Raw genomic sequence first — 14117 nt, forward strand, 5'->3', positions numbered from 1 at the left:
CTTCCGCATTGTGCTCTATTGGGTTCGACCATACTCCCGACCAATAGCTGTGAATTTTTCCTTCGCTGGGCGTATTTCCATCTTGTGCTGCATCTTGTGTTCTCTCGTTCAGATTGTTGTAGAACTGTTTCTCATTTCTTTCGAACATTGCGTTCTGTGATTTTCTCTCTGTGGTGTTTTGGTATCTTTTGAGGCGCTTGGATAATGCGGCCAACTTTTGCTTCATGATTTCGAGGGTTTCTTGTAGTACTGTGCTTCCAGGTTCCTCCAGACTCTGCCTTGAACTGATTTTCAGAATTCGAATAATTTTGTTATTTAGGCGTTTCCCTCTTACTCCATTCTTGTATTGCTGCAGGCGATTGACGTCCTGGCGGATTTGGATGATGCGTTCTTTCAGGCGTTTTGCCCAAGGTGGTTCTCTCAATTTTTTCTTGACAGACTTATTGTTAGGCAAAAATGGCTTTCCATTGTTCAGTCGTACTGCGGCTAGTGCTGCACAGTATATAGCAGTATGTACTTCAGGGAACGTCTGATGCTCTTTCAGATATTCTGGCAAGACTTTCGAATTAAGATCTTCAATGATTTTTCCAAACTTTTTGGATGATTGCTGCCTTGGCAGTATGGGTCGTTGTGTAGGATCGGTACCAGAATATTCTAGAAGGGCCTTGTAGAATTCAACATGTGTCTTGTCATGGAGGTCAGAGTTATCTGAAAGTATCACTTCGGGAGTACGTGTATGTACTGTTATATCAGTATCAGGTGGACTATTAACCGTTGAGTCAGACTCGGTACTTTCAAGATGTGGAAAGAGTTCTTGTGTTACTTCTTGTCTGATTCTACTAAGAACAGGACCCGGGATCAAATTGTTCTTGATGATTGATCTTCGTTGATCTGCAATGCACTGTTCAGTAACTTTCATTGTTGGGTACTGATTTGTAAAGGCTGTGTGTAGTTGTTGTCTATATCCTGCAATTTCAGTTTCAAGACGAGTTATTCGAAGATATGCCCGCATGATAAATTCATTCATATCATTGTTCCATTTAATGCGTTTTTTGGGCTTACTGATACGAGTGGTCGTACTTGGCACAAAAGCACTCGCACCAGGTGCGGTATGATAATCAGGTTCTTGTGTTCCGCCATGATCGTCTTGAGCTACTGTAGCTTGTTCGGGCGACCCGATGGGAGGCCAGCAGCTTACGCTCCCACCACCACCGGCTCGCATGCTGTCATCTCTAGCGGTGGCTCCAGAGATGCCCTGGCGTACCCCAGGCAGCGGCATTTTCCGAGGCACAGTTTTAGAACTCTTCATAGTTGATTTTTGCTTTTCATAACCTACAGCCAGGTGATGTGGTGTTCAGCCGCTCCATTGGAGACAGACGCTGACCACTTTGCCGCTTGCTGAAAGTCAGACGCAAAGTGGATTTGTGTCGGTTCTTCCGCCCTCTCTGTCATTGGGATATGTACTCTTCTGCCGTTGAAGCCGCTGACCATTTTTCCTGACACCTCAGTTGATCCGCGGGTGCTTATTTGGCGAAGCCTTATTCGCACCTGTCCTGCATATTTACAGGAGCTTCCCCTATCAGCCATTGGGACGCGCCGTGTCGGGGTTGAGGGCCCCCACCCCAGTGTCTTACGCAGGGTTATGCCTAGCTCTTACTAAATTCAGATCTAAACCCCCACGTATTATTATTATTATTATTATTATTATTATTATTATTATTATTATTATTATTATTATTATTATCATTATTATTATTATTATTATTATTATTATTATTATTATTATTATTATTATTATTATTATTATTATTATTGAATACTGAAAATGTGTATGGAGTAATGTGCTGTATAATTGAATACTGAGGCAACTGAATATAGAATATTGGTTATTTTATCTTTATGTATGCTTTACCATAAGCAAACTACAAGCTGATGGAAAACAGAACATGTACCACATGGTACATTAATTACACAAGTTACATAAAACTAGCTTTTTTACAGAGACAAATTAATGAATTAAACATTTAATTTCAACTCTGAGGCCTATCTGCAAGTAAATTGAAAAATCTTCAATGAAATTTAAAATAAATAGAATCAGAAACTGCATAATGGGAAAAAGATGAGGTCTACCTGAGGTTTTACTGTTCTCATGAGCCAGATGGGCAGCAAGGGCTCGAGGATTGCCATAGCTGATGTTGATATCCAGATGGCACCTGCCGTTAAGATGATGAAGCCATCAGTCAATAGTTTAGGCCAGCTGGTGGATGATAGGCCTTGCTATATCAGGGAATGATTAAGTTTATGTTAATAAAAGTAAGTCTTAGTTTCTACTTTCTTTGGTGTGAGCAATTACTCAGAGATCACACCAGGAAATTTAATGCTAAAATATTACATTACTGGAAGTTACGTTAGAATATCTTCATCCATGTTTCTTAACACATCAAAGACGATGTCACCCCTTGTGGTGTGACTGATGCTCATAAGGAATACTGTATGTTATGTCACCCCTCATGGGGTTATTCAAGTTATTGCGCAAAACTAGTGTTACCACACTCTGTTGTGTTGTATTGCATTGCGTGTCCTCATAAGGATAGGGTGCAGTGTGGTGTCCATTCCCTTCTCAGCATGCAGTGCATTGTGCAACAGATGAAGAATTTAACCGACCTGGGTGACATATGCAACCATTCAAGTACTGCCAACCTAATAACAGTACAGGGTCTCTCTTATAAACCTAGACCGTCCAGCGACGTTTGTACTCTCAGAGACCTAAGCAGCTATACGGGAGGCGCGCGTATAGTTCTTGCACGTGTTCAACTAGCATCAGTAGCCAGTCTAAATCTCAGCTGTTAACATGGTGAGACAGTTATCATTGCAACACCTTATTTCCGTGAAAGTTATTCTAAGTACGAGTCGGCTCGACAGGCTCGCGATGCATTTGTTCAGCAATTTCCTAGTGAAGTGCCACCTTCACGAGCACAGATTCGCGTAACTGTACATAAATTTGAAACTACTGGCTCAGTTCTCAATAAAAAAAACATGCACACACACACAAACAGTTTTAAGAGAGATAAAGCTAGATGATATTGGTGCGAATCTTGAATGGTCACTGAATAAATCACTCAAAAAATAAGCACAAGTAGGGGTTTTAGTTTCTTCTGCACACAAAGCTACAAAGCTATTACACATCAAACCGTAGATGTTTACATGGGCCCGTTGTTTAACACCTGTTGATCCAGCCACAAGAGTGAGATATTGTGAGTGGTATCTTGCATCATTGAATGATCATTAACTCGACCCACAGCTTTTGTTCTTTTTGGATGAGGCCTGGTTTCATCTTAATGGTCATGTGAGAAGTCATAACTCTTGCTATTGGTGTGCAGAAAACTCTAATGGTGTTTATGAAGTCCCTCATTATGAAGGATGACCCTTCCAGCATCTTTTATAAGGTAAGATTTCATATAAGATTATATACACTCTTAAAGCAGGGCGGCCATGCGCAACTTTAATTGAGCTGAGGCAGCTGCCGTAGCACAGAGTACAAACACTGTGCGCTCGGTCTGGCTTTAAAGGAGAGACCCTGTAGGTCACGCCAATAGTAGGACACATAAAAGATAATTTGAAGATGGCCGAGCTCGATAGCTGTAGTCGCTTAAGTGCGGCCAGTATCCAGTATTCGGGAGATAGTAGGTTCGAACCCCACTGTCGGCAGCCCTGAAAATGGTTTTCCGTGGTTTCCCATTTTCACACCAGGCAAATGCTAGGGCTGTACCTTAATTAAGGCCACGGACGCTTCCTTCCCACTCCTAGCCCTTTCCTGTCCCATCGTCACCATAAGACCTATCTGTGTCGGTGCGACGTAAAGCAACTAGCAAAAAAAAAAAAAAAAAAAAAAATTGAAGATAAAATATATCTTTGGTTATCATCTAGGAATGAAATTATGCATATTCGTAGTCCATTATAACCTGGTATACTAATATCGCATTCTTGCAGTGAAAAGCAACCATGCACTTCTACGTTAACATGCTGATCATGTATAAAGCATTTCAGAAACTGAATAATATAATTTTAATGTAAGTAAACTGACATATTACAGTGTGATTTTGTTTCAAGTTCATAAGTGCTGTAAAATATGTTCTTAGTTTACAGGGCTAACTATAATATGTTAGGTTAGTGCCCCTGTAGTGGTATTCACAACAAAGCAACATTGCCATTCAAGCTCCTAGCATGGAAGGAGTTGAATATCAGTTGCTACACAATCAACGTAGATTGGGCTGTGAAAGTGAACCATATTGCAGTTGTCACATAGTAGCAATGTAACCATAGTCCAGCAGAGAATATTTCTTGTTGTGACTGCTGTAAATAACAAGTAAATTTGTATATTGAACCTTTAAATAATACAACGAGACTTTCTTTGTTGATGACAAGGCTGGAAGTGGTTTGCCATGTGAAACAAATTCACCAGCAACCATCAAAGTTGTCACTGAGAGAATCAGAAGAAATCTGCTCCACAAGCAAAGAATCATTGTCCAAGAAATGAGTTAAATTGTATGAATAATGCTGTGCATCATTAAATAAGATTTTAGAATTGGGGTGTGCCAAAGAAGCACAGGACAGTGACTGTTAGTACTTATAAGTCAAATAGGAAAGAAAGAAAGAAAGAAAGAAAGAAAGAAAGAAAGAAAGAAAGAAAGAAAGAAAGAAAGAGACTCACGGGGCTGTTGGAGAAACATTTAAATGGCAGTCACCACCAAATTCTCTTCAAGGAGAAGGAGATTTTCACCATGGAAGAGAAACTGAATGACCAGAACAATTGAGTGTGTGCTTGTTGCTCTCAGAATGCTGCCTTCAACTTTGAAAAAATAGAAAGCATCAATGATGATTTGGTGAGGAGTAGATTGGGCAGTGAAAGTGAACCATATCACAGTGGTCACATAGTAGCAACGTAACCATAGTCCAGCAGAGAATATTTCTTGTTGTGACTGCTGTAAATAACAAGTAAATTTGTGTATCGCACCTTTAAATAATACAATGAGACTTTTTTTGTTGATGACAAGGCTGGAAGTGGTTTGCCATGTGAAACAGTGACACATCACTGCATTTCTGCAAAAGAAGGATGAAAACTAGCAGTGCAACATTCTGAAAAGGATTGTGAAGCCCTTAAGCACTACCTTGTTTGCGAGTAAGTACTGGATTTTCCAGCAGGACCCAGTTGCAGGCCACAAGGCCATATCTACATAATTCTGTCTGAAGTGTGATGTGCCGTAGTTCAAGGCCACTTGTCATAGCTCTGACATTAATTCAGTAGATTATTACTTCAGGAATATTTTAGAGGAGAAGGCTTGCTCTAATCCTTGTCAAAATATCAAGTCCTTGAAAGCAGATTTGGAGAAGGCAACAACCTCATTACTGCTAGAAGTAGTGCATATTGCAATATACAATGTTCTTGTTTTACGAGGAAACTTCGTACCATTCAGCCTCTGACCAACTTCTGGTTCTGTCAACTTCAGTATGAGAAGCCAGGTGATAGGTGACAAAACATCCTAGCAGTTAGCTGCTTCTGAGAATTGTACCAGAACGTGTGTGTGACTGTTGATTGTGTGTTACTTTATTGTGTAGATTGCTTGAGTATTAAGTAATTGATTGGAAAATGAAGTATTCCATTGAACAGTGAATTTATTTGATGTAGTGTTACTTAGAAGAAATAACTATAGAAGATGTATTTGGAGATTTGCTCATAAACATCTTGACTCTTAACATTCCTACAAATCTTGCATTTTGAAGTCGATGAAAAAGTGGCGTACTGCAGGTTCAGTTTGTGCTGTAAAGAGGAAGTGCAAAAGACATTTTAACAGAAAATAAACTTGAGGATATTTGGGATTGGTTAGAAGCCTGTCCCAGAAAATTACTTAATCATCTAGCGCAGGGAATGAACATATGCATGGGGGTGGGCCCACAAAGCAACCAGACTGCTGAAATTTCAAACATATAAAATAAGGTTTGTACAGGAACTTCACCAGACAGATTTGGCTGCGAGATTTAAGTTCTGTAAGTGGTTTTGTGAAAGTGTTTACAATGGAAATTTGGATCCACAGTTATTGTCTTATGAGGCATGGTTTCATCTTTCTGGACATGTAAATTTTCAGAATGTATGATTGTGGAGTACTACCAGGTAAGATGGCCATGCGGTTAGCAGCCCTGAACATGGTTTTCTGTGGTTTCCCATTTTAATACCAGGCAAATGATAGGGCTGTACGTTAATTAAGGCCACGGCCGATTCCTTCCGACTCCTAGCCCTTTTTGTGGAGTACTGTACTGAGAACTCCTATGTTATACGGGAAGTACCATTGCATCCCATTAAAATAGATGCATGGTGTGCAGTAAACGTGTGATGGATATATTTTTTTATAATCGTGTGAATTCAGATGTGTGTGAGAACAGTTTTGCAACCATTTTTTAATGAACTGACACAGGAATAAAAGATTATGGATATTTTCAACAGGACAGTGCCACAGCCCATACCACTTTTGATGATATAGACAGTTTATGTCCAGTTTTTGATGACCAGATAATTAGTATAGGTTTATGGCCCCCTAGATCAGCCATCCTAATTTATTGTGATTATTACCTTTGGAGAATGCAAAAGGGCAAATTTACTAAAATAATCCCTGTAATATAGAAGAACTGAAGGCTGAAATAACATGTGCAATACAGTCTGTTAATGAAGCAGAATTACAGAAAGTGACAACTATTTGCTTAAATGATGTGAGACATATCTTACTATGGAAGGAGGTCATTTTCAACAGTACCGGTATGTGAAATAAATAGTAAGTAATAAACCTGTGTACATGTACAGTAAATAATAATATTAAATTTGTGAGGATATCTTATCGTGTAGGCCTAATTGCTAAATGCCTTGATTTGCCAGTAGTACCAGAACATGCTCCCCTGCGGGAAAGTATGAGCTGGGCTCTGTGTAATCTAGTATCCTCATTTGGTAACTTGTCACACTGCAGTTGGGAGAGCCAAAAGTTGGCCAGCAGCAGAATGACCTGAAGTTTCCTCGTAAAATGAGAGCATTGTACAAGTGGCTTCAAGAGTGTGTCACAGTAAAGGGTGGATATTTTGTATAATTTGTATATGGTATACTGTGTATAATCAGTAATGAATAAATAACATACATGCATGTGTTATAATTGTCATTTCTCTGTACACTAACTACCTTTGTATGGTACAACTAGGTACATGGTAGAAAGTTCCAGAAGAATACTTTACCACCATCACCTGCAATATAACTGGGTTGCTTCTGTACATCAGGATAAATATATTTATTATTATTTGTGAGTGTTTTTTGAGATAATGTAGTATGACAGTAGTGCATCTTAAATAAATATAAACAAGTATACATCTCACCTCATCCCCAACCCCATATCAGGAAGCAGGACAAAAGAGATGTCATATACACATATATAGACTCACTTATTCTTCCTTTAATTTGGTACTGGGAAGATGGTGTTGTCATTTTGTGTCATTTTGTAACTTGTTAGGGCTAGGATGAGGAAGAGACCCTCAAACTTCAAACATGATAGAACCAACATTCAAGAATTTAACTGCATGAAAATGGAGCAATACTACATTTCCTCAGTACAGCTGTTGAATATCTTTCTAGCTTGTTATGTATTCTGGAATCTTTTATGAGACAAGAAATAATGATACATCTATATCAGTGATTTAGCTATACAGTGGAAAAGACATGATAAGACAGGAAAATTTTGGAACTGAGAATGTATGTGGAGAAAGTGAACTACTGAGCAAAAGTTACTATTAAATTATAAAAAAAAAAGACATGAAGAAAGTTAAGTCAACACGTCTGAATAAGGTAAGTGCAGATGTAAGGCAACTGGGATGTATTGGCTCTGCTGGTTATACACTATAGAGTAGTCAGAATTTGCTTTTAGGGAGCATTATTCCTTGAATTTTACAAACAAAGGCCGTCTCAACTTAGTGTGTGTGGGAGAGGATTGGAGAGACTGTAGAGGTAGTTCTAAGCATTTTGCAATTGAAACAATTAATTTGTATTACCCTGAGGAGGAATATCTATACAGATGGATTTCATATTATAGAAGCAAATATGCAGTAGGAGCAGGAGTTTAGTGTAAGCTTTTCGGTGATTATTATTCCTAGTGATTTAAGCCCACTAGGGGATGCTTATGACTAGTTCTGTTTGGATACTCGCTTTCATTCCCAATACCTTGTGAGTCCTGCTATTAGTTTTTCCTTTCTTCCCTGTGAAAGAGGTTTGCGAGATTTAACAACCCATGGTTGAGGAGGCCACAAATTTACCGATTTACAAAATTTAGTGCGGTCTGAGACATTAGTATCAGAAATCCCAGCAGAAGCTAAGTCTCTTTTTACTTGCTTCCAGTCTTGTAGCTTTTGATGAGTGAGAACATCTTCTTCGTAAGCCTCTTGTTGTCCACTCTCAGAAGGTGCCCGTAAAACTTCAGCTGCCTACATCGCATGTTGGTGTTAGCCGTTCCAACTGTTGGTACAGTTCAGAGTTCACTTTCAGTTAGGTTCCATTCAATAGAGAAATTTTGGCCCATGAATTTTCTGGAGGATACGTCTTTTGACTTTTTCCAGGTTATGCATGGTGCCTATCTTGTTCATCAGTAAGGTCTCCACAGTATATAAGAACTGGGTTCCGACAACAGTTTTGTAATAGCATTTTTGGCATTCTTTGAAATGCACTTCTTGTTGTAATGGTTTTGAGGGAGTTGGTATGCTGAGTTGAGCTTGGCACATCTGTCTAAGATGGAGGTTCCGTCTCTACCACTGGGGTGAGCCCATTCACCAAGATGCTGGAATCGATTAACTTTTCCAATCTTTCCATTGATGGTAATCAAAGAGGCTTTCCCGGGGTGCTTACTCTCGAAGTACTTGGTCTTTTCATATGATATTTGTAGTCCTGCATCAACTCCTCTACAGAATCAAGTTTATCAGAAAGTTTTCATGTCAGTTGACACTGAGGCTGTTATACAAGCAGTACCCTTGAAAGGTCATCCTCAGGAAGAAAGATACATACCAGATGAAAGACTCTTGAGCACCTAAGGTACTTGGAAAAACTGTAGCATTCTGGTAGATTACCCCATGTTGGATATGATACAATCATTGGAAAACCTCTTGGCTCAATAGGCAATGATAGTGTATGAGAAAACAGTAGCCAAAGAGTGTGACACAAAAAATGGAAGACTATTCATCAAAAGTGAGAAGAAAACAAGGGAAAGCTCAGGGAGAAAGTAATATTGAATTTTAGGCCCAGGAGGAGATATGACTACCTTGCTGGGCATTTATCAGTCCAGTAAATGTTGACTTGCCAGGTTCCCAATTCCATTATGAATGAGGAACATTATCTCTACTGCCCAGAAATAGACAAAATTAGTAAAGAGTCCGAAATATCACCAAACTTTTGCAGGGATATGATGAGATGACACTTTTGTACATCTGCTGAAAGAACAACAAAAAAGTGTTATATATTTTGATTAAGGAAAGTAAAAATTAATTACAACTGTATTTTAAAAGAAAAAGAAAATCCATATTCAACCACATTAATTACTCTTAAATAAAAGTTGACATTCAAACAGCCAACTGATACTATTTTTTGATAGTATTGATTAGCTGTTTGAATGATAACTTTTATTTAACTGTATTTTAACTAGAAATTTATTGCTAGATAATATCTATAACCCTCTAATCACCTCAATCTGCTAGTTAATCTGTTAAATACATACCTTTCTAATAGGTTTCAGGGTAAGGCAGATGACCTGCATTGCTAGAAAGGAATTAAATCAAGACAATTGGTGACTGTCTTCATATAATGTTCAAATAATGTATAAAATGTAGCTCAGTCTCTGACATACCTCCAACTATGAAAATGAGAGTGGCTATGATGAGAAATGGTGCCATCTTGCCAACAAAGTCATACAGTAAGCCTCCAAATGGGTAACCTAGAAGTACTCCAAGAGCAATACTGCCAAGGACCAGCCCCATCACCTTGCTCCGAGATGCATCATCTGGGTATAGATCAGCTACCAAGCACATACCTGAAATTATTAGCAAAGTGCTATTAGCTCAGTTTGCTGCTGATTTCTTGATGTGCCAGCTAGCTGACAAGTTATTTTTTTATTTTATTTTTTGCTAGGGGCTTTACGTCGCACCGACACAGATAGGTCTTATGGCGACGATGGGAGGGAAAGGCCTAGGAGTTGGAAGGAAGCGGCCGTGGCCTTAATTAAGGTACAGCCCCAGCATTTACCTGGTGTGAAAATGGGAAACCACGGAAAACCATTTTCAGGGCTGCCGATAGTGGGATTTGAACCTACTATCTCCCGGATGCAAGCTCACAGCCGCACGCCTCTACGCGCATGGCCAACTCAGCCGGTAAGACAAGTTATTAATTGAACTATTGTACTTAAGAGAGATGATGATAATAATAATAGAATAGCAATAGAACTGAGTAATTTAATAGATACACACTTACCAGATATTGTAATAGGAATTGAATCATGGCTGAGAAATGATATAATGGATGCATAAATTTTCTCACAGAACTGGAGTGTGCATCGCAGAGATAGAACAGGAATGGCAGGAGGGGTAATATTCATTCTGGTGAAAGAAGAATTTGTAAACTGCAAAAAAGTTAAAGATGACAAACATGAAATTCTAGATGTAAGGCTCATCTCTAAAGATAATAGGCAACTTGATATCTTTGGAGTGTACAGACCGGGAAAGTGTAGTGCTGATGCTGATTCGGAATTGTTGGATAAGATAATCAGCTGTGTGGGAAACGATATGGAAGGGAACATGATTGTAGCGGGTGATCTCAATTTACCAAATGTCAATTCGAGAGGTAATGCAAATGACAGGAAGCATGACCAACAAATGGCAAATAACTTAATATGAGAAGAACAGCTGATTCAGAAAGTGATGGAACCAACTAGAGGGAAGAATATTCTGGTGGTGCTGGTAAAATTAGATGAGCTCTGTAGAGAAACCAAAGTAATAGATGCTGTTTTTGTCGTACTTAAAAATAAATGTGATAGAAAGAAAGGTCATAAAAGTAGGAATATTACGCAGTACCATAAGGCTGATAAATCAGGCATGAGGGAGTTTTAAAAAAAGTAACTATGATCAGGGAAAAAAGTAAATAAAAATGTAAACACACTCTGGCATGGGTTTAAAGCAATTTTTGAGGAATGTGAAAACAAGTTTATACCTTTAAAGGTGGTAAGGAATGCTAAAGGCCCATTATATTATTACAGAGAAGTAAAGAGACTAAGAAGGAGGTGCAGGTTGGAAAGAAGTAGAGTTAGAAATGGCTGTGGAAGAAGGAGAAATTGAAGGAACTTACAAGGAAACTGAATCTAGCAAAGAGGTCAGCTAAGGATAACATGATAACAAGCATAATTGGCAGTCATACAAATTTTAGTGAAAAATGGAAGGGTATGTATAGGTACTTTAAGGCAGAAACAGGTTCCAAGAAGGACATTCCAGGAATCATTAATGAACAAGGGGAGTGTGTATGCGAGAATCTTCAAAAGGCAGAAGTATTCAGTCAGCAGTATGTAAAGATCATTGGTTACAATGATAATGTTCAAATAGAGGAGGTGACTAAAACTAAAGAAGTATTAAAATTCACCTATGATAACAATGACATATACAATAAGATATAAAAGTTGAAAACTAGAAAAGCAGCTGGAATTGATAAGATTTCTGGGGATATACCAAAGAAAATGGGTTGGGATATAGTACTATATCTGAAGTACTTATTTAAATATAGTTTGCATGAAGGAGCTATATAAAATGAAATGAGAGTTTCTATAGGAGCCCCTATGTATAAAGGTAAGGGTGATTGACATAAAACTGAAAATTACAGGCTAGTTAGTTTGACATGCATTTTATGTAAGCTTTGGGGAAGCATTCTTTCTGACTATATTATACATGTTTGCAAAATTAATAAGCGATTCGATAGAAGGCAGTTCAGGTTTAGGAAAGGTTATTCCACTGAAGCTCAGCTTGTAGGATTCCAGCAAGGTATAGCAGATGTCTTGGATTCAGGAGATCAAATGGGCTGTATAGTGATTGACCTATCTAAGGCATTTGATTGGGTAGACCATGGGAGACTACTGGCAAAAATGAGTGCAATTGGACTAGACAAAAAAGTGACTGAATGGGAGGCTATATTACTAGAAGATAAAACTCAGAGAATTAGAGTAGATGAAGCTTTATCTGACCCTATAATAATTAAGAGGGGCATTCCTCAAGGCAGTATTATTGGACCTTTGTTTTTTCTTATACAGGATATATAAATTATATGAGTAAAGAAATGGAGTCAGAGACAAGGCTTTTTGCAGATGATAATATTCAATATAGGGTATTAAATAAGTTACAAGATTGTGAGCAACTACAAAATGATAAACAGGGTTAAAAGTCAGGTTGTAAGTTTAACAAATAGGAAAAGTCCTCTCAGTTTTAATTACTGCATTGATGCAGTGAAAGTTTCTTATGGGGATCATTGTAAGTATCTAGGTGTTAATATAAGGAAAGATCTTCATTGAGGTAATCACATAAATGGGATTGTAAATAAAGGGTACAGTTCTCTGCACATGGTTATGAAAGTATTTAGGGGTTGTAGTAAAGATGTAAAGGAAAGGGCATATAAGTCTCTGATAAGACCGCAACTACAGTATAGTTCCAGTGTACGGGTTCCTCACCAGAATTACTTGATTCAAGAACTGGAAAAAAATCCAAAGAAAAGCAACTCGATTTGTTCTGGGTGATTTCCAACAAAAGAGTAGCGTTGCAAAAATGTTGTAAAGTTTGGGCTGGGAAGACTTGGGAGAAAGGAGACAAGCTGCTCAACTAAGTGGTACGTAAAGTCAAAAAATAGTACTAGATTATAAATTCTACCTATTCCACCTATACAATTCTTATGTATGGAGTAGGTGGAATTTATAATCTAGTATTATTATTTGACTTTAAGTACTGTACCAGGAAGGCCTAGGTCCTGGTCCATGTTAATTGAAAGAAATGTTATTTCCAGCATTAAAGATCCGACCGACGTACGAACATCCATGTAAAGAATGTTCCAGTATGTGCCAGACCCTACGAGTGCGCTAGGCGGAGTCAAGTGACGTCACCTGTCGCTTGAAGCTCACCTCCCCTAGAGATATTTCTCGAAAGAAATTTTCTTTTAACAGCTTTTTAACGCCTTAACCAATTTCAACGGGACAAACGCTGAATTATAGCAAACATCATAAAAGTTAATCCCTGTAAATTTCAAATTAATTCATCAAACGGTTGTTGAGTTATAATAATTTAAAGTCTCAACGAAATTACGTAATCATGGTCACAAGGCCGAGAGAGCCGCCACCCCTCCCTGCGCTGGTATCTATATATGTCAAGGCCAGACAACCCGCAAACTAGTACAAGGACAAGCAAACAGCTGTGTGAGTGAGATAGCGAAGAGACCGGCCCGCGTACAGTATGTTCGCGCAGTCACGGTAGAAGTACTTTCCGTCGTATCTCCGGAACGCGAAATTCTATCACCGATAGAATTATTAAAGGACGTCGCACTGCAGTTAGTATACCGCGTTGCGATTACAATATAATCCTAAAGACATTTAAGACTGTAATGCGAGTGAACTTATTGGAGTACAAATATTAACTATTTCATTACGTGTGGACTTAGGTAACTTCAAGTAACATTGAACTTTTACTGAGCCTAATACTTAGAATTACCAGAACTCATATTCACGTCACACCAACATAAGACTCACAGTAGTAATTTGAGTGAAAAAGTGAGAACTTTTCTGTGTTAATATAACATTATAGTAACAGGATTAGCAGAAAATAATCCCTAGCAACTTCAGACTGTGTTCAAAGACTGTGCTTATCGACTTACTTTCTTTTTTTTAATGTGAACTGTGTGATTATGAACGGTTCAATAACGACTGTAAATAGCATTTCGTACAGAAAGGACTGTGATTCTTCATACGCCATTTTCGTGTGCGAAAATCACCCGAACAAGCTACAACTCAACGTGATCCAGTTCCAGCCGT

General features: G+C 38.4%; 1 protein-coding gene across 1 annotated transcript in view; it reads right to left on the reverse strand.

The window, feature by feature from the left end:
• Window positions 1-14117, reverse strand: part of prt (portabella) — a 94906-nt gene that overhangs the window by 45816 nt on the left and 34973 nt on the right. The window contains exons 5-7 of the mRNA XM_068228735.1: window positions 9918-10100; window positions 9789-9829; window positions 2131-2277 (exon numbers count right to left, since the gene is read on the reverse strand). Of these exons, the coding sequence (XP_068084836.1) occupies window positions 2131-2277; window positions 9789-9829; window positions 9918-10100 (371 nt within the window). The remainder of the gene's footprint in view (window positions 1-2130; window positions 2278-9788; window positions 9830-9917; window positions 10101-14117) is intronic.

The sequence above is a fragment of the Anabrus simplex genome, chromosome 7, assembly GCF_040414725.1.
Source record: "Anabrus simplex isolate iqAnaSimp1 chromosome 7, ASM4041472v1, whole genome shotgun sequence".
Lineage (NCBI taxonomy): Eukaryota > Metazoa > Arthropoda > Insecta > Orthoptera > Tettigoniidae > Anabrus > Anabrus simplex.